The sequence below is a fragment of the Rissa tridactyla genome, chromosome 6, assembly GCF_028500815.1.
Source record: "Rissa tridactyla isolate bRisTri1 chromosome 6, bRisTri1.patW.cur.20221130, whole genome shotgun sequence".
Taxonomy (NCBI): domain Eukaryota; kingdom Metazoa; phylum Chordata; class Aves; order Charadriiformes; family Laridae; genus Rissa; species Rissa tridactyla.
In genome coordinates this window covers 831876-851749 of record NC_071471.1, presented here as the reverse complement: position 1 = coordinate 851749, position 19874 = coordinate 831876, and the positions used below count along the sequence as shown (strand labels likewise).

The window sequence follows — 19874 nt, the reverse complement described above, 5'->3', positions numbered from 1 at the left end:
TCCCATCCCGGCCCTGCCCGGCTCCGGTGCCGGTGGCGACGCGGCGGCCGGTGCCGGCCATGGCGGCGGCGGAGGCAGGCGGCGCTGCGGCGGCGGCGGGGGCCCGGCGCGGCCCGGGCGGGGAGCGGAGATAGGCGGGAGGCGGCCCGGGATGGCCAGGATGAACGTGGCCCTCCAGGAGCTCGGACACGCCGTGAGTGCCCGGGGCAGGGCGGCGGCAACGGGCAGGGAGGGGGGGGCACCGGCGACGGGGGGGGCAGAGGGGACGGCGAGGGGGAGAGGAGGGGGCCGGGGCAGCGGCGATCCCGGGGGCTGGAGGGCTCAAGGAGCTGGAAGGGCTGGGGGGGGCTGCGGGAGGAAGGGACGGGGGGGGCTGGAGGAGCCCGGCGGGGCGAGAGGCTGGGGGTGCAGGGGCTGCCCGGGGCCGGGGAAACTGCGTGGATGGAGGATCCCCGTCCCCCACGTCGGGGGGAGAAGGGGGAGGAAGCCCCCCCACCCCCAGACCCCTGCCTGGTGTGGGAGCAGCTCGGGGACGGACCCGCAGAAGCTGTGCTGCCGGGCACGGAGCTCACCCGGGACACAGCGACGCCCCCCAAGGCAGCACCCCCGGAGGGAGCAGGGGGCCCTGTCCCCGCGGGTCTCAGCCCCAGGGAGGGGACAGGGGGAGCCCCAGGTCCTGCTCCTGCCTCGGGGGTGCCCGGGAGGACGAGGACCACTCGGGAGGGGAAAGGAGTGCGTCGGGAGGAGCGGGGGCGGTGGGGGTGCCCGGATTGCCGAGCCCCCATGGGATGCCGAGCTGTCCCCTCCTAACGCCAGCAGCTCCCAGGAGCCCACCCCAGCGGGGGGCTGCTGCCGAGGGTCGACCCCAGCCTCGTGCCCTCCTGCCATGGCATCCCTTGTCAAAGCCCCCTCCCTGTCCCGGCGGGGTGGCAGTGGGCAGAGCTAGGCAGGGGGCATTGGCTCCGCTTCACCCCCTGCCCATCACCACTCCCCCCCCGGCTCCCTCCTGCCCCCCGACGACAGCCCTGCAGGCAGCAGCCGCCTCAGTCGGCAGCACAAGCGGGAGCCACAGCCCACCCGGGCGTTAACTCTGAAGCCTAAGGATGGCTCACGACCAACAGCATTGCTGATTCTCTTCCACCAAAGCCTCCAGTTTTTTATTCCAGCTCATCCCTCCCCCCCCACCTCCAAAGCTGCTGGCTCAGCTCCACCACCTCCCTCTTCGCCGAGACCTCGGCAGCGCTCCCGGCTGGGTCGGTGCAAGCAGCCCCTGCCAGGCTGCCCCGCGAGGGCAGCAAGGGGGTCCGGCGCTGCAGCTGACACCCCCTGCAGTGCCCCCTCGCCCCCCGCACGGGCTCGGCCCCGCACCCCCGGGGCCAGGATGGGGCAGGAGCCCCTTCCAGATGTTTCGGGCCGGTGCACATCTGCATGGAAAGTTCCAGGCGGGGGAGGAGGGGCGAGGCAGCAGCACTAGGCAACGGTTGCCTGGCAACGGGGACCACGTCTCCGAGGCGATGTGGCACCTGTCGGTGGGGCTGATGCCACGGCTGCCATGGCGACGCAGAGGGATGCTCCGGCCAGAGCCCCCGAGCCCCCCACCGACAGCTCTCCCCGGGGACACCCGCGGCTGGGGACGGCCCCTGGGGGAGGCCCCAGCAAACCCAGGGGGGTCAGGGGCTGCCCCGGCCCCCCCGTGCACCCACTGAGCGGGCGCCAACCCTCGCCATAAGAGCCGGAGGACACGGCGGGGTGGGGGGCAGCCGCCCCCACACCCCCGTCCCAGCCCGCTCCCTGCCTCGGCAGATGCCTGACTACAAGCGTGCCACGCTGCAGGACGATGAGGGGCCGGAGCCGGCGGGGGACGGCAGCGCCTCTCCCGACAGTGTGGAGGTGAGTCTGCCCCGGCCCCGCCATCCTTTCCCTCTCCGTCCTCCTTGGCCCCCTCCTCGCCCGCAGCCGGGCGGGCAGCAGGAGTGGGGCCGGGAGCCCAGCCAGCCCTGGCTGTCCCCGGGATGTGCTGGGGGGCAGCCAAAATGCAGCAGAGAAGCCTGGGCCGCCGTCCTTTCTTGCAGCTGTGGGGGGGCCGCCGGCACCCGCCGTCAGCTCGCCGGGGCTGGTGCCCTGGGCACCACAGAGGGATGCCCCGGCCCCCACCTCCTCGGGCAGCCGAGCCAGGCTTGGGGAGGGAAGGGGGGCAGCGAGCTCGGGTCCCCCTGCGGTGCAATGGCAGGTCCTGCTCCTGCCCAGGTGGGGTTTCGGAAGGGGACGGGGCCGCTGCTGAGCCGCCTGGCCTCGCGCAGCCAGCTGGAGCTGCTGCTCTGCGCCGTCGCCATCGCCCTGGCCCTGCTGCTCGGTGTCGCCGTCGTCGCCCTGGCCATCCAGTACCGCAGAGGTAGGGAGGGGCCCCTACTGTGGGGGGTCCCCACAGCCGGTGGGCACGTGGCAGGACGGGGAGGGAAGGGTCAGCCCGCTGCGGGGTGCAGGCAGGGCTCAGCCCCGCTCCGTGCCTCGGTTTCCCCCGGCACACGCGCACAGCCCCGGGCATGCCTTCCCTGCCAGATCCCTCTCACAGCACGTGCCTGACGGATGCCTGTGTCCGGGTGGCCAGCAAGATCCTGGAAGCTCTGGATGCGGAGACGGACCCATGCCAGGACTTCTACCAGTACTCCTGCGGGGGCTGGATCAAGAGGAACCCCCTGCCCAACGGGCGCTCCAAGTGGAGCACCTTCAACAGCATCTGGGACCAGAACCAGGCCATCATGAAGCATCTCCTAGGTGGGCACCGGGGCAGGAGGGTCCTGGCCAGCGGCGGGGCTGAGCTCCGTGCGCAGGCGGGCAGAACCCCGGCGTCCCCAGGGCTGACGCGCAGCCTCCCACAGAGAACGCCACCTTCAACTCCAGCAGCGAGGCGGAGCGCAAGACGCAGCGGTACTACCTGTCCTGCCTCAAGGAGCAGAGGATAGAGGAGCTGGGCTCCCAGCCCCTCATGGAGCTCATCGACAAGGTGGGCAGCTGTCCACACGTCAGCCCAGCTGTCGGGGCTCAGCCCGGCGCGTCACCAGCTCTTCGCCTTACTGGGGAGGGGACAGCCCTCGGGGACGGACCCTACCCCTCCCTGAGGCGCCGGGTCCGTCTGCCAGCAGATCGGGGGGTGGAACATCACCGGCTCCTGGAACCAGACCAGCTTCATGGAGGTCCTCAAGATGGTGTCAGGCACGTACCGGGCGACCCCCTTCTTCACGGTGTACGTGGGTGCAGACTCCAAGAGCTCCAACAGCAACGTCATCCAGGTTGGCACCTTGACACAGAGGGCCAGCAGGTGCCGGGGGGGGGGCACCGGGCTGCCCGTGCTGCCCCTCTCTCCTCCCAGGTGGACCAGTCGGGGCTTTTCCTCCCATCCCGGGATTACTACCTGAACAAGACCGCCAACGAGAGGGTGAGGCTGGGCGGCGGGCAGCAATCGGGGGGTACCCATGGCAGGGGGGTGCGAGCAGTGCTGGGGGGCACCCGACACCCCCACCCTACCCATCAGGTGGCATGGAACCCAGGCTGGGCTCTGGGGATGGCGGGTGAGCTGTGGCTGGGGCTGAGCCGGGGCTCGGGGTCCTGCCAGGTGCTGTCAGCATACCTGGACTACATGGTGGAGCTGGGCACACTGCTGGGGGGGGCCCCGGAGCCCACCCGCCTCCAGATGCAGCAAGTGCTGGACTTTGAAACCCAGCTGGCCAACATCACCGTGCCCCAGGCCGAGCGGCGGGACGACGAGAAGATCTACCACAAGATGAGCATTGCTGAGCTGCAGGTGGGCACAGCCTGGGGACACCCTCCGGGGACACAGTGGGGGGTTGTCCAGTGCGGCACCAAGGAGTCCATGCCCGCTTCTGCCACCCCCCCAGGACACCCCGGGCAGCCCCATCTGTTCTGGGACATGCACTGGATGCTGGAATGAGGTGCTCAGACCCAGAATCATTAGGTTTCTGGGGAGCTGCCACCCACGTGGGGAGCACTAAGAGCAGCGGGGACCCACGGGAAGGGTGTGGGGCCGAGAAGGGATCCGGGGGTCAGGGACCTTGGGACCTCCCTGGGGAGCACAACTCCTGCCCCCAGGGATCCCCTCGGTGCCGGGCAGGACGGGGCAGAGCCGAGCCAAGCACCAGGGTGCTGTGTCCCCATGTCCCCCCAGGCCCTGGCCCCCGCCGTCGACTGGCTGGATTACCTGTCCTATGCCCTGGCCCCGCTGGAGCTGGCCGACACCGAGCCCGTGGTGGTCTACGGGGACACCTACCTGCAGCAGGTCTCTGACCTCATCAACGGCACTGACAGGAGGTGAGGCACCCGCGAGCCCCCCACCGCGCCCCGCTGAGGGCTGTCCCCATGGTGGGGACATGTTTTGGGATCGCCGGTGGCTGGGGCATCCCCCTGTGCCACGGCACCTCTCTGCCCCCGCAGCATCCTGAACAACTACCTGATCTGGAACCTGGTGCAGAAGACAGCCTCCAGCCTGGACCAGCGCTTTGAGACGGCCCAGGAGAGGCTGCTGGAGACGCTCTACGGCACCAGGAAGGTAACAGGGGGGCCCCGGGACCAGCCCCCTCCGCCCACAGCCCGGAGGCAGCCAGGACCACCTCTGCCCTTGGGATGCCCTTGGGATGCCGAGCCCCGAACGCTGCAGAGGGAAGCCAGGGATCATCTCTCGGGATGGGGGTTTAGCTGCGGAGCATCCCCCCCGGCCGAGGGGCAGAGGCGGGCTAGGGGCAGGGAGGGGAGCAGGGGAGGGGGCTGGGGGTCTCACGGACCCCCCCACCTCGCTCCCACAGTCCTGCACGCCCCGCTGGCAAACCTGCATTTCCAACACGGACGACACGCTGGGCTTCGCCCTGGGCTCCCTCTTCGTCAAAGCCACCTTCGACCGGGACAGCAAGGCCATTGTGAGGACACTTCTGCACCCACCCCCTCCCCACCGCCGTCTGCGGGAACCCCCCCCCCACCTTTTTCCCCCTAAACCCCAGGGCTGGAAGGCGGGGAGCAGGGAAATGGGACCCCCAGCCCCGGGGGGGGTGCATCCTGCCCACCCTGTCCCTGCCCCCCTGGGGGGCTGTGGGGGGCAGAGGGGCTTCATCCCCTCCCCTCCCCAGGCTGAGGAGATGATCAGCGAGATCCGGGCAGCCTTTGAGGTGTCCCTGGACCAGCTGGACTGGATGGACGAGAAGACCAGGCAGGCTGCGAAGGAGAAGGTGACCCTGGGGAGGGCAGCGGGTGGGAGACCCCCATCCTGGGCAGCCCCCCGACCCCATCTCACCGCTGGGGCCTCTGCCCACGCAGGCGGACGCCATCTACGACATGATCGGCTTCCCTGACTTCATCCTGGACAACAAGGAGCTGGATGATGTCTATGATGGGGTAGGGGGGCGCGCAGCTCGTGGGGAGAGGGTCTGGTCCCTGCTCACGCCAAGCCCTGGGGGGGCCCATGGTAGGGTGATGTCCCTATTTGGGGGACCCATTTTGGGATGGGGCATTACATGGGGCCACCCCAGTACCGAGTGCATCCTGGCCAGGGTGGACACCACCTCATCCCTCCTCTTCCTCACCAGTACGAGGTCTCGGAGGACTCCTTCTTCCAGAACATGCTCAACTTCTACAACTTCTCTGCCAAAGTGATGGCCGACCAGCTCCGGAAACCCCCCAACCGCGACCAGTAAGGGGGAGGGACCGGGCAGGGCAGAGGAGGTGACACTGGCATGGTGTCACAGCATGAGCTGGGTGGCACTGGGTCCCTGGGGGAAAGGCTCCCCCATGGGGTGGCGCAGTGTTGTAGGTCACCCGTGGTGGCTCTGGCTTGTCCCCGGGACAGCTGCGGGGTCCCTCGGTCACGGGGCGGGGGCAGCAGTGCCAGCCCCGGGCAGAGCAGCACAGGACATCCGTGGTGGGAGACGGCACGGGAGGGTGCCGGGGCTGGGGGAAGAGGGGACACGTCCCCGCCTGTCCCCTGTCCCACCTCCCTGCCCCAGGTGGAGCATGACCCCGCAGACCGTCAACGCCTACTACCTGCCCACCAAGAACGGGATCGTCTTCCCCGCCGGCATCCTGCAGGCTCCCTTCTACGCCCGCAACCACCCCAAGTGAGCCTGGCTCGGGCACGGGGGGCATCTCCTGGGGGCAGGGGGGCACGGGCTCTCTCAGGGCCAGCACCCCACAGAGCCCCCCACAGTCACGAAGTGCAGCCCTGGAGGGTGAGGGTCCACCAAGGCTTTACATTGACAAGTCCCTGTGGGGCCACCAGTGTCCCCAGCAGGACCCATTCCCAGTCGGGTGCCCTGGACACAGGCAGCGTTGTCTGGGCTGCGGAGGCGGGGCCGGCTATGGTGGCATCACCCCCCCCCCGTGCTTACCTGGCTCTCTCCCGTGGCCCCACAGAGCCCTCAATTTTGGTGGCATCGGCGTGGTGATGGGGCACGAGCTGACCCACGCCTTCGACGATCAAGGTGAGAGCCCGCGGGCAGCGCCACCCCCGACCCCCATCACCGTCCTGCCTCCCCCGCCCGCCCCCTGCCCTCAGCGTGGGGAAGGGGTGCCGCGGGGGTCCCCGCTTTGCCATCATCCATCGCATCATGCGTGCTCATGCACTTCCCCCGCCCTGGCCGCCCCCCCCCTTCTATCGTCCTGTCTCCCCAGGTGGCACCCGCCGATTCCTCCCCCCGGCTTCTCTGTGCAGCTTTCGCTCCATCCGCTTGGTGAGGACACGGTGTCTGCAGCCCCGGCCTCCTCCTCATCCTCCCTCCCGCGGGGCGCAGGACGGGTCCCTCTCGCATCCACTCTGCTTTGCACCTTCACCCCAGCCCCAGAGCTGGGACGGGGGAATTCGGGGTGACAAATGTGGCTTGGGACAGTGCCGGGGGATGGCTGGGGACCTGAGTGCATGGCTGAGCCCCAGCCGGAGCCCAGCTGGAGCCAGGGCTGGGGGGACACCGTCACCCCTGGGCAGGGACCCGAGGTGCCAGGTCCCCTGGGGCTGTCCCCACTGCACCCCACCCTGCTGCGGGGGCTCTGCAGGGGGCTGCATCCCCCGGTCCCACCCCACGGCTTGGTCCTGCAGGGCGGGAGTACGACAAGGAGGGCAACCTGCGGCCGTGGTGGCAGAACTCCTCCCTGGAGGCCTTCAAGAACCGAACGGCCTGCATGACCGAGCAGTACGGCCGCTACACCGTCCACCACGAGAAGGTCAACGGCCGGCAGACGCTGGGTGAGAACATCGCTGACAACGGCGGGCTGAAGGCAGCCTACAATGTGAGTGCTGCCCCCCCAGGGGGAGACATGGACCCCCCCTGTGCCCGAGTGTCCCTCCCCGGGGCTTCAGGGCAGCTCTCCTGCAGGCGTACAAGTCCTGGCTGCAGAAGAACGGGGAGGAGAAGCGCCTGCCAGCCCTGGGGCTCACCAACCACCAGCTCTTCTTCGTGGGCTTCGCACAGGTAAGGTGGAGCAGGATGGTTGGTTCCCTGCCCCTTGGAGCGCCCCCACAACCCCCCATCCTGGACAGGGAAGGGGGTCTGCCCCCCATCCCTGAGGTTGCTCCTGCTCCGGCAGGTCTGGTGCTCCGTCCGGACACCCGAGAGCTCCCACGAAGGGCTGGTGACCGACCCCCACAGCCCCGACAAGTTCCGCGTCATCGGCACCCTCAGCAACTCCCGGGACTTTGTCGAACACTTTGGCTGTCCCCTGGGCTCCCCCATGAACCCCGGAAAGCACTGTGAGGTGTGGTAGGGACGGGGAGGGCGCTGGGGACAGAGGGGATGACACCCGGCTGTGCCCCCCTCCCCAGCCCTCACCGGCTACTGGCGCTGGCCCACTGGCAGAGAGCGGGGCCACCCCCCGGGTCACCCTCCGTTGCGGTCCCCCCCCCACGCACACACCGCACACCGCCTCGCCCCACCTCTGCCCCCCCTCCCAGCACACACAGCCCCACACCGGGCACCCACCGCAGCCCCCACCCACAGCCTGGGGCCGGGCACGGCTGGCAGAGGAGCCGTAGCACCCCCAAAACGCAGCTCTGCCCCCCAACCCCAGCGTGCTAGAGACGGACACAGCTCAGCCCCCCCAGCGCCGCGTCCCCCCCCAGGTCAGAGGTGTCCCAAGGAGAGTGCTACAGCCGAGCCCCCCCCAACTCCTGCTCCTGCCAGAGGTGGAGGCCGGGGGCCACCCGGCCCTGCTCTGCCCTCGCCCCCTCCTGACCCGGCTTGGCTTCCCCACCCACCTCTGCTGGGACCACTGGGCGGCAGCGGGGACTCTGGTGCCTTCAGCTGCGGGTGGCTGTCGCTGAATTTATTTAACGATTAAAAGCAGTTTCCACTTACTCCGGCAGCTCCGGGTCCTTCGCAGTGTCGGGGGCGCAGGGGGGCACAGAGGCGGGATGTGGAGCGGGGAGTGACTCAAAGGCCGGGGGGGACGTGTGGGAGATGGGACACCCCGAGGGAGGGAAGCAGGAGAGGGGACACCCCGAGGGACGGCGTGGGGGAGCAGACGTGCGGGGAAGGAGACCGGCAGCCCCGGGGCTGAGCCTCGGCAGGGTCGGGGGGGCACAGGGCACCCCTCGGGCTGCCGGCCGGCACCGGGCGGGGCGGCTCCGGGTGGGCTGGGGCGAGGGGAGGCCGGGAGCCGCGCTGGGACGGCCCCGCACCGCGGCCCGGCCCCCGCGGCGGCCAGGATGTCGCGCTGCCCCCCAGCACGGGTGACCCCGTCCTGCCCGGGGGCCAGGCCGAGACCGCGGCCCCGCACCGGCCCCGCCGCGGCCCCGGCCAAGGGCGGGCGCAGAGGCGGCCGGGAGGCGCAAGGCCCGCCGGGAGCAGTAGTTCGGCGCGAGGGACGCTGGGGGCGGTAGTTTCGCGCGCCGCCTGCCCCGCCGCCGCGCCGGGCGGCTGCACTACATTTCCCAGCAGGCAGCGCGGCGCGGCCGCGGCCCGGCCTGGGCGCCTCCGGCCTCGGGGGCACGGGGCGCAGCGGGGCCGGGCCGGGGTGAGCGGCGGCGGCGGCGGGGCTGGGCCGGGCCCGGGCCCGATCGGGGGGGGCTGGGCCCGGGCTGGGGCGGCCGGGCCCCGACTGGGGCTGCCGAGCCTAGGTATGGCCCGGGCTGAGTCATGGGCGCCGGGCCTCGGGCCGGTCCTGGGCGCAGGCCGAGACGGGCACCCCGGGACCCAGGCTGGGCAAGGGGCGCTGGGTCTGTCCAGGGCGACTGGGCACCCACGGGTGCTGGAGCTGAACTGCCCCCCACCGGGGCCGTGGGCAGGCTTGGCCTGAGGGCGGCAGCGGCCTGGGGACAGGGGCAGTGGGACGTCCCTGCCCCTGGGCTGACACGGCCCCGTCTGTCCCCCGCCAACACGCTCACCTTGCAGGTGTGCCACCCGCACCTGGCACCATGGACGCGCCGCCCATCACGCCTGGGGAGCTGCTGTGTCTGGGCTCCAGCCTTGCCTTCTCCGGCCTCTTCTACTACCTGTACAGGAAGAAAGCCAGAGTCCGTGGCACGCATACAGGTAGCCCTGTCCCTCAGATCTCTCCTGCCCACTGTCTCTGCCCTGTTGCCCTACACTGCCCAGCCCAGAGCCTTTGATTTGGGTGCACCTCGCTGATGATGCAGCCTGCTGCGTCCTGTATCAATGTCACGATGCCCAGGACCAAGCAGGTCACATCCTGACAGAGGTCCCCACAAAGCCACGTGTGACCCACCTTCTGCCTGCTTGCCCATCTGGCCCTGCCAGTGTTCACGCCTGGTCCCTGCTCTTCCAGGAGGCCCCAAAGCTCCAGGTTGACGACGATTTACCAGCGCTGGTGTCTGCGGCTGATGGGAGGTGCCTGCCTTACGTTGCCCTGGAAGGTAAGGAGACCCTGTGGCCCCACACCAGGGGACAGGGGCCGGGGCTCTCCTCCTTCGTCCATGATGCCTCCCTTGGTCCTTAGGCATAGTGCTGCCAGCCAAGGCTGCGCTGACCAGCCATTACCATGAGGGGCTGCAAGGCGTGATCCAGAAACTGCTTCTGAAAGAGGCATCGGCTGATCTGGAACAGCTTGGCCCGGAGCTGGTGAGCGGTGGGAGGGGACAGCAGGGGTGGGCTTGCACCAGTGGGTCCAGACGCTTGTCCTCTGGGGCCGTTTAAGAGGCAGAAAGCAGCTCATTTAAAGGCTCTAGTCCCTACCCTTGGCTCAGCCCCGAGCTGAGAGCTTTTCACATCTCAGCACTGTGCGCTCTGCTTGCAGGAGCGAGAGCGAGCGGGTGCTCTCAGAGCAGGTTTACACCGTCCCCTTCTTGCTGGCCTCGCCAGACGCCGAGGGCGGTGACACAGGTGAGCGTGGAGAGCCCGCTCCGAGCCATCTGCCTGCCCCTGGAGACAGTGTATGAGCGGTTTCCAGCAGCCGGCCCACGGCTTCCGTGACCTGCTGGGCCAGTACCTGAGCGGAGAGAAGCCCAAGGGCATCCTGGAGACGGAGGAGATGCTGCGGGTGGGGGCCGGGCTGACGGGCATTGGGGAGCTGGCCCTGCACCCTGACGGCTCCCTGCACCTCCAGCCGCCGGCCCGGGGGGGCGAGTATTTCCTGTGCTTGGGGGACTGGCAGACGGTGCTGGCAGACCTGGAGTCGGCCAGCGGGCTCTGGAAGGGGGCTGCCCGTGCTGTGCGCCGTGGCAGGCCTGGCCGTCCTCCTGCATGCCCTGTGCCGTGCCTACCGCCGTGCCCGCCTCAAGCAGCAGCCCGAGGACAAGGAGCCGGATGGCGAGGAGGCCGGGGACTGGGGGCCTGAGGGACTCCTGCGTGATCTGCCTGACGCGGCCCCGTGAGTGCGTCCTCTTGGGGCTGCGGGCCACATCTGCTGCTGCTTCCGCTGCTTCCAGGCCTTGCCCACCCGCCTCTGCCCCATCTGCCGGGGGGCCCATTTGACCGTGTGGTGCCCTTTTACCAGGCCTAAGAGCACCTGGGGGGGGCGGGAGGGGGGTGGGCCCAGGGAGAGGCAGCGTGAACCAAGCCAAGCCCGGAGCCTGCAGAAGTCTCATCTGTCCCATCATGTGATTCCTGTTGGGAGGGGAAGGGTGCTCGTGTCCCCCCATGTCTGTTTTTTTGGAGTGGGGGGGAGTTATAGCCACCTCGTCCTCTCTTTGTCTACCAAAGGGACACCCCCCCCTCCAAACACAAAGGCCTGGGGGAAACGTACTCGGTGCCTGAGCCGGGGGCCGAGTTCCTGGCCCCCACTCTGGCAAGTGGCTGTTTGACCCCGTGCCCCTTTCCTGGCCCTGACCCCCTCCAAAGCCACGCAGGACTTCTCCCTTGTTTTGACTTCTTCAGCGCGTGGCTTCATCCATGGGGAGGATGGTAGGGGCTGGACCAGGGCTAGCGGGACACAGCCACCAGGGTGGGGTGATGGAGACCCCCCAAGCCACCACAGTAGCACACCTTGGTGCCACCGTCATCCACCCCCCTCCCAATCTGTGTGCCTACAGCCGCTGCCCAGACTGTGCAGGGACACCCAGGGGCTGGCAGCAATGAAGTGTGCCCCTTCGCCGGCCGCTCTGCCACCCGGGGAGGGGGGACAATGTCCCTCCCTCCCTCTCCGGAGGGTCCCCTGCCTGTGCCTCCTGTCCCCCCTCCCGACCCGGATGAGGCACGGGAGCAGCTTGTGGCGTGTGGAGTGATAAAGCCAAGGAGCCGAGCTCAGCCTTGCCTCTCTCTTCCTTTGCGCCGTGAAATGGGGGGGGACACAGCAGGTCCCCAAGAGTCTCCTCCAGAGGGGGGTGCTGGCAGGCATTGCCTCCCCACTCCCCACCCAGGGAGCCGGCCTGGGCACACACTCACCAGTGGGCAGGGGACCCCCGGCTGGGGTGCACCCCCTCAGGATACAGCCCCGAAGAGCTGGGGGGGGGGGGGAAACGGGACCGTTGCCAAGGCGATCGCTCTCCTCCGCTCTCCATGGCAACTGCTCCCCTGGACCGCTCCCCATCAGTGCCTGGCTGCAGTTGCCCAGGCAACCCATGGGCTCGCCTGGCTCCTGCGCCTTTGGGGCACCCAGGATTTGGGGGGGGGATCTGGGGGGGGGGGACACCGGCACTTGCAGGCCTCAGGCAGCCAGACAGCAGCGTTGTGGGGGCGGGAGGGGGAATGATGTGCCCCCTCCCCAGGGTAGCAGCTCCTGTTGCGACCAATTTGGCGTGGGGTAAAGGTGCCCCCGCGGTGTTGCCCCCAGGGCCCGCAGCCAGCCGGGATGCTCCAGAGCACCCAGTGAAACCTCCCGGGACCCATGTACATTTTTGAGGCGGGGGGGGGGGGATATTCCCTTCCTCTCCCTCCCCCCGGCCTCTTCCCTACATCCGCACGGGGACTGTCGCGCTGCAGAGTGAGCAGTGGGGCCCAGGCCCCCCCCCCTGCAGCCGGGCATCCCCCCCGCAGCAGGAGGGATTTCGGGAAGCAGATAAATACCAGATGGGAGAGGGCCGGGCTGCCAGGAACACTCTCCCCGCGTGCCAAGAGCTGCTGGCGCGAGTGGGTGCGTGGGGCCAGGGAGGGCGGGGGGTGCCTGTGCTCCCCGAGACTGCTCACCTCGGGGCCCGGCGGCCAGACGGGGACAGGGACAGCCGCGGAGGGACCCGCAGTCACCCGCTCCCCTCCCGTGCCAAGGGGCAGGGGACGCATCCCCTGCGCTGGAGGCACGCGCACCCCTCCTGCCACCCCCAGCCGGGGCACAGCCCTACCCTGTGCCCACCTCGCCGGGGGAGGCCGCGGCCCCACGGTGGCCGGGACCCCGCTGAGCAGCCCTGCCTGGCACCGCTCCGGACGGCAGCGTGACTCACCCGCTGGGCTCAGCGCCAGCCCGAGCCTGGCCGTGCCAAACCACCCGGCACGGTGGCCACTGGGCCATGCTGCAGCGCCTGCGCCCCCAGCTGAGCCCGCTGTGCCCCCCCCTCCACGGGATTTTTGGCCTGGAGCTCGCAGTGCCCCCGCTGAGCCCTGTCCTGCCTCTCCCAACATGCCCAAGAGGGACCCAGGTGTCCTGCCACCTGCCCCCCCCCCCCCCCCCCCCCCCCCCCCCCAGGGTCCCTGCGGGTGCCAGCCCATGCCACGGCCCCCACCTGCCCCCCTAGGGCTGCCAACCTGCTCCCGCCTGCCTCCCTGTCTGTTGTCATGGTGACCGGAGATGTGGTGACAGACAAGGAGGGAGCCTCACACCCCAGCGGGGCTGCTCACCCCCCACGGGGTCGGACCCCCACCCCGGCTCCAGGCAGGGGACCCTCCGTGGAGCCCCTGCCCCAGGCAGCGCGCTGGGGGTGCCCCATCTGCTCAGGGACACGGCTGTGCCCCAGGCAGCTCCTGTGAGGGACAGGGACAGTGCCATCCCCCCCGCCCCGACTTGCAACGGGAGCCCCCTCAGCAGCCCCCTCTTCCCGAGGCCCGGCCGCGCTCTGAGACAGCCCAGCTCATCTCACTGGTGACAACCCTCGGGCTGGCCCAAAGGCTGGAGCCCTCCCCTCCCCGGGAACAGCGCTGCCCCCCCAGGGATGGCTGCAGGGACAGCGTGGGGCGAGGAACACGCCGCTTTCCCATGCTCGCCCCCCCACATCTCCCCGCGGTGATGGGGGCCAGGGCGACCATGGCATGCACAGCCCCCCCTCTGCCTGCACGCGTGTCCCTGCTCCCCCAAAACCCCTGCGCAAAGATGCTGCCTGAGAACGGCACAGCCACGTCCCAGGCTCTGCTGAGCTCCCGAGAGCTGGCAGCAATAGCCGAGGGGGCAGAGACACCCCCAGCCTCGTTGGTGACCTTCGCCGGTGCCCCATGCCGGGCCGGGGACGGTGCTGGGAGAGCACGGCGGTGCTGGCAGTGGGAGCTGGCGCTCGGCGAGGCCCCCCGGGCTGCGGCTGCCACCGCCGCGGAGCAGAAGTGCCATTTCACGTTTCTTGGCAGGGCTGGAGGCAGCACAGATGGAGGCACCGGAGCCAGCCCCCCGGCATCGCCTCTGCAGCCCCCAGACCCGGGTGGCGGCACCGGCACCACCGGGCTCCCAGACCTGCACCGGAGAAAGCCCCAGCGCTGGTGGCTGGTGTCTCCTGCCTCCTTCCAGCCCGCTGCCATCCAGCCGCCACCTGCCAGGCCACCGACCCCGCCAGGCCTCGGGGACCACCTGGAGCTCCCGTCCTGTCCAACCCCTGCTGCACGGGGTCCCTGCAGAGCCGGGGTGGGATCTGCCCCGCCGTGAGCTGCCTGCCCACGCATGGGGTGTTTCTCCACCCTAAAGCCACTGGAAGCACCAGCGGCCGCAGGGAAGCCCTCGCCTCCGTCAAAGCGCCTGAATCCCCACCAAGGGTGCGGGCTCAGGGGCAGCATCCAGCTGCGGGGCTGGGTCTCGGTGGGCTCCCAGAGCATCGCCCCAGGCCAGGCAATGCCGACCATCTCCATCATCAGCCCCACTGCAGCCGGGAACCCAGCTGTGTGGCCCCTGCCCAGCCCCATCACCACCCCTGGGGGGTCACGGCCGGCCCCCATCACCTGCCAGGTGTCTCAGCCCGGGGGCTGTGCCCAGGTTTAAGGAGCCGGGGCAGGAGCTGCCCACTTCCCGATCCCACGGCCCCTTCTCCCGGCTGGAGCCGGCTTTGTGTTGGACAAAAGGCTGGGAAGGAAGCAAGAAAGGCGATTACGTGGCTGCTAAAAGGCGGATAACGAAGGTGGGATGAGCGCCAGGGGAAGGCGGGCACGCGGTCCCGGCTTGCGATGCTGGGATACAACCCACACTGGCAGGGGACGGGGGGGTCCCTCCTGCACCCTCCTGCCCACCCACCCACATTCAGGGCCCTGGTACCTCCTTCCCCCCCACCCCGAGGGATGCGTGCTCAGCAGCACCCTGGGGCAGCCAGAGACATCCCAAGGAGATGTGGAGCCTGGAGCCACGGCACTCCCTGTCCCACCTCCAGTGCCACCATGCCAGCAGGGATCCATCCCTCCTCCTGCCCAGGCCGGGGGCCCCTCCCACACCCCAACCAGCCCCACAGAGCCCTCCGCACCCCACAGCCGAGCCAAGCATCTCCCCTGGGTGCAGGTGTGGGATAAGCAGAACCATTCCCAGGGTGACCCCGGGCTGGGAACCCTCCCAGAGCGGAGCACCGGCCCTGCTCGCACCCCGCACACCCCATCTGCTCCTCTTCTCCCTCGCCCCCAGCCCCACACCCGCCATGGCCTGCCTGTCCCTGCCCACGGGCAGCAGCACGTGGGCTCGGCAACGGGAAAAGCAGGCCACATCTCAGCGTGGGCCTCTCGCCTATTTTCCCGGGCGCTTTTTTGCAGGAGCAGAAGCCATCACATGAAAAAGTTCAAGCTGGTTCCCCAGCAAAGCCAGGAATAAAGGCAGTGCCTTGCCAGCGGAGAGCGAGCACCGCTGCCCCATCCCTCCCCATCTCTGCTCCGGGAGGGGACATGGGGACTGGAGCTCTGCAGAGCCCAGCACAAAGGGAAAGGCCAAGCTGAGCCTTCCCAAAATAGAAGTACCTGCCCCCTGGCGTGGACCAGCCCAGATGATGTTTTTCTGCAGCCCCTTTCAACAGGATCTCAAAGCACAGGCCATGGCGATGCTGACGTGGAGAGACGGACTACAAGGCTAGCTGTAAAACGCTGCGCTTGCCCATTGGGGACACCCAGGTGGAGATTCTCGTGGGGCTGGGATGGGGCTGGCAAGCGCTGCTCACGCCCAGGGCTCTGGCTTCACTGCGACCCAGCGCACCCACACCAGCAGCGGGGGATGCAGGGGAGCAGCAGGACCAGGGCTGTGTGGTCCTCACCAACCAGCCTGCATCACACCGCCACCGCCACTGCCGCCGCCTCCTCCTCGTCAGGTCCCGGGGCCAGGGCTGCACCCATAGCTCAGACAAGGAGCAGCAGCCTCAGCCAGAGCTTAAATACCCCCCCCCAGCCCCAGGTGCCTGGGATGGGGCATCCCAGGTGAGGCCGCTCAGGGCCACCACTGCCAACTAGTGCAATCACTGCCCTGGCAGTGGAAAATGCCGGAGGACAGGGGCAGGGTGGGTCTGGGGCACAGCGTGCACAGGGGACACAGGCAGAGCTCTGGGGCCACTCTTGTACGCCTCTCCTCACTGACCCATGGCAGGCCCCCACGGGGGGGGCAGGTCCCATTCCCCTTGTCCACAGAGAATCCCCAGGGAAGGGACACACCACGGGGCAAGGGACATCCTGGGGCACAGCCCCTTTGTGGCCACGCTCATGGGCACCTGCAGAATCACACCCCCGTGCCCCCCACAGCCCCTCAATACGTGCAATGGGCACATGTGTACACACACACCCACCCACACACACCTGCAGGGACCCACACACAGGGGGCCAAGAGGCCTGGCAGGGGCTGGGGCAGGACCAGTGTGGCTCCGAGGGGGACCCCAACACTGTGGGAGGGGGTGCCTGGGTGGGTGCTGGGCAAGGGGCATAAGTGGGGGCCTGGGGGCAACCTGGCTGGGGAGACCCATGGTGGGAGCTGGTCCGGGGGCTTCAGGCTGCCGGGCTGCGGGAGGCCGGGAGCTGGGCTGGGGCTGCTCAGGGTGCTCTGGGGGACCGAAGTGGGGCGTTGGGGGGGGGGGGTCTGTTCGGCATCACTGCCATGCACTGGGGGAGGCCCCGGCTGTGCCTGGTGGTCCCCCGGCGACCCGGGGGCACCCAGCTGTGCCAAGGGGACCCCGCTCCGCAGGGGCCGCCCCGCGTCTAGAGGCACCCCCGAGTTGGGGCGACCACCCCGGCAAGGCTGTGCCGGGGGCTCCAGCCTGCGCCGGGGCCGGGGCCGGGGCGGGGGTCCCCCCGTCCCGACCAGGCGGGCACCGGGCGCGGGGGTCCCTGTCCCCGTCCCCGTCCCGGCCGTGCCGGGCCGGGCCGCGGCGCTCCGGAGCCGCCCCCCGCCGGGGGGGTCCCCGCTCCCCCCGGATGCATGACTTCATCCTTCCGCCCGGGTTTCCTCCCCGCCGCCGCCGCCGCCGCCGCAGACCGGCTCCCGGCTCGGCGCGGCGCGGCTCGGCCCGCTCGGCCCCGCCATGTCGCAGGTGCTGCCCTACGGCGAGGACAAGGTGGGCCGCTACGGCGCCGAGCCCGAGGCGGGGGAGCTGCCCTTCAGCTGCCGCCTGCAGGACACCAACGCCTTCTTCGGGGGCAACCAGGGCAAGCGGCCCCCCCAAGCTGGGACAGATCGGCCGCGCCAAGAGAGGTACCGCCCGACCCCCCGCCTCTGCCCCCCCCACCCCACCCCGACCCCCGCCTCAGCCCCACGGCATCCCCGCCGCTGCCCCGCGGCGTCCCCGGGACCCCCGCATCTGCCCTGCGGCATCCCCGGCATCCCCGGCGCCGGCTCCTGCATCCCCGCCGCTGCCCCACGGCATCCCCGGGACCCCCGGATCCGCCCTTCCGTCCCCGGCTCTGCCCCGGGACACCCCCGGATCTGCCCCTCGGCATCCCCGGGACCCCCCGGCGTCCTCAGCGCCGCCCCACAGCATCCCCTGGACCCCTCGGTTCTGCCCCGGCGTCCCCGGCACCGGCCGGCGCATCCCGGGCGCTGCCCACCGGCACCGTCGGCATCGCCCCGCAGCATCCCCGGCACTCCCGGCTCTGCCCCACGGCAACCCCGGCTCTGCCCCACGGCATCCCCGGCTCTGCTCCCCGCTCTCCCCAGCACTGCTCCCGGCATCCCCAAAATCTCCGGCTCTGCCCCACATCGTCGCCGGCACGGCCCCTCCGGCATCCCTGGGACCCCCAGCTCTGCGACTGGCACCCGGCACTGCCCTAGAACCGCAGGGCCCCCCCGTCCCCAGCTCCAGACGCCAGCGCTGCCCCCCCCAGCGCTGCCCCACTTCCCCCCCACATCCCCGGAGCCCGGGGCTGCCCCCGGGACGATCCCCGAGCATCCCTGGGGCTGCCCCCCGGGAGCCCCCGGGAGCTGCTCCTCAGCACCCCTGGGATTGCCCCCACATCCCCTTGGACTGCCCCCCCCCATGTCTATAAACAAGCGCGCCCCAGCATCACGAGGCACAGCCCCCCAGCCCCATAAATCTCTCTCCCTCCACATTTCTGCCTGCCGCAGAGACCCCCACCAGCAGCCGCCGGCGATGCTGATCAACAAACACACCCCCCCCCCCCCCCGGCTTACCACCCCCCCCCAGGACTCCATGAACCTGTGTCGCCCCCCCCCCCCCCCCCCCGCGCTTTACTGCCTGCCGCAGAGACCCCCACCAGCAGCTCCCCTGCTTCCATCAGGACCCAAATAAACGCCCCCCCCCCTCCCCTGCACCCCGATCTGTCACCACTGATCCTCCCCGATGCCTGGGGGACCCCCGAGAATGGCCCCTGCCTCCCCTGCAGCCCCCACCCCGCCTGCCTGGGGGGGCCCATAGGCAAACACCCCTCCTCGAGCTGCAGGGGCAAAAGGGGGGGGAATAGAGTCCCCCCCCAAAACAAACACCCCCCAGCCCCGAGGGGGGATGAGCCACTGCCTGCTCCACCCGCCCCCACTTTGCGGTGGTGGTGGCTGGGTCTAACGGACCCCCCTGGGGGTGATGGGGGGGGCCGGTTCCCCTTCGGTGGTGATGGGGGGTGGGGTCTGGCTGCTCCCCCGGTGATGCTGGTGGTGGGGGGTGGTCTGGCCAATCCACCCACAGGGTGGTGACGGGGGGGGTCGCTGAGCTCCCCGGTAGTGATGCTGGGGAGGGGGGGGTTCTGTCCACCACCCCTGAGGGTGGCGATGTGGGGGGGGATCTGCCCAGCCGGTGATGTTGATGTGTGTGGGGGGGCTCTGTGCAGCCCCCTCCGATGGCGATGCTGGTGGGGGGTCTGTCCAGTCCCCAGTGGTGATGCTGACGGGGACCTGTCTAGAGGGTGATGCTGACGGGGGGGGGCTGCCCAGCCCCCCACGGTGATGCTGACGGGGGGGGTCCGTGCAGCCCGCGGCGCTGACGGGGGGGCTGTCCGGCTCCCCCGGCGGTGATGCCGATGGCGGGGGGGGGGGGGGTGTCCTGCGCAGCGGGTGATGCTGACGGGGGTCTGGCTGCCACCCCCCGCCGAGCTGGCAGTGCCCCCCCCCGCTGGGTCATTACCCATTCCAGTCCTGTTGCTCTCATCAGCGCCTGCCGCAGCGAGGAGGGAGGGGGGGGTCCTTCCTGGTCTTTCCTGCCCCCCCGCTTCCCAAACCACCCATCCAGAGGCGGCCGGCTGGCTGCGGGGGGGGGGAGATGCTGCCCCTGCCCAAGCCGTGCGGGGAGGGGGGCGACCCCCCCGCGTCCATTGCACCCACCTGCGCCCCTTCGCCCCGCTCCCCAGCACCGGGGCGGGGGGGGGGGGCACATCGGAGCCCTCTCGGGGCGGGAGCCGGGGGGTGCGGGGGGGTGTCAGGGTCTGTGTGCGTGCCCCCCCGCCCACGCCCCCCGCCTGTCCCCGCAGTGGTGATCGAGGATGACCGGATAGACGAGGTGCTCAAGGGCATGACGGAGAAGTCGCCGCCGGGGGTGTAGAGCCGGGACCCGCCGCCGGACCCGCAGCCCGAGCCCCGCATGCTGCCGCGCCGCCCGCGGGGGGGGGGGGGGCCGCGCCCGCGCCCCCCACACACCCCCCGGCCCGGGGCGGGGGGCTCCGCGGCCGCCACCACCCTCCCCCCCCCTCCCCGAGCCATGCACTTTACCCCTCCGCCTCCCCCGGGGGCGGGGGGACAGCCCGCCGAGCCCCCCCGCCCTGGGCAGAGACCGGGGGTCCGGCCCCCCCCCACCCCACACACCCCCCCCCCGTCCTCCTTGTCGGGGGGGGGGTGGGGGTTGTCCCCGATTCCCGGGGCGGGGGGGAGCGCTGCTGCCCAGAGACATTTTTTGCTCCATCGTT

The 19874-nt window shown here is 70.5% G+C and overlaps 3 protein-coding genes across 3 annotated transcripts; all 3 read left to right on the top strand.

Annotated features, from left to right (window-relative positions):
* The first annotated feature begins 1689 nt into the window (after positions 1-1689).
* ECE2 (endothelin converting enzyme 2) lies at positions 1690-7886 on the top strand. Its single transcript, XM_054207102.1, has 17 exons — positions 1690-2392; positions 2560-2775; positions 2880-3004; positions 3144-3290; positions 3371-3436; positions 3614-3802; positions 4184-4326; positions 4450-4564; positions 4818-4928; positions 5136-5234; positions 5323-5400; positions 5592-5695; positions 6009-6119; positions 6415-6482; positions 7094-7284; positions 7371-7466; positions 7582-7886. The coding sequence occupies exons 1-17, from the start codon at positions 1804-1806 to the stop codon at positions 7756-7758; spliced, it is 2625 nt and encodes an 874-aa protein (XP_054063077.1). The 5' UTR covers positions 1690-1803; the 3' UTR covers positions 7759-7886.
* Positions 7887-9115: 1229 nt separating this feature from the next.
* On the top strand, positions 9116-11693 carry LOC128911755 (mitochondrial ubiquitin ligase activator of nfkb 1-A-like). The gene is given in 12 exon segments (XM_054207110.1): positions 9116-9508; positions 9510-9524; positions 9778-9865; positions 9949-10034; positions 10036-10070; positions 10246-10318; positions 10320-10391; positions 10393-10653; positions 10655-10786; positions 10788-10838; positions 10841-10909; positions 10912-11693. Coding segments are annotated over 12 exon segments (1023 nt in total). The 5' UTR covers positions 9116-9406; the 3' UTR covers positions 10951-11693.
* Positions 11694-16980: 5287 nt separating this feature from the next.
* On the top strand, positions 16981-19611 carry CAMK2N2 (calcium/calmodulin dependent protein kinase II inhibitor 2). Its single transcript, XM_054206554.1, is given in 3 exon segments — positions 16981-17182; positions 17184-17220; positions 19443-19611. Coding segments are annotated over 3 exon segments (240 nt in total). The 5' UTR covers positions 16981-17050; the 3' UTR covers positions 19514-19611.
* The last annotated feature ends 263 nt before the right edge of the window (positions 19612-19874 follow it).

Coding starts and splice junctions, on each gene's coding strand:
- ECE2 (XM_054207102.1), top strand. CDS start 1,804: ATGCCTGACTACAAGCGTGCCACGCTGCAGGACGATGAGGGGCCGGAG. Junction 3,291..3,370: donor CCAACAGCAACGTCATCCAG/GTTGGCACCTTG, acceptor CTCTCCTCCCAG/GTGGACCAGTCGGGGCTTTT. Junction 7,467..7,581: donor TCTTCGTGGGCTTCGCACAG/GTAAGGTGGAGC, acceptor CTGCTCCGGCAG/GTCTGGTGCTCCGTCCGGAC.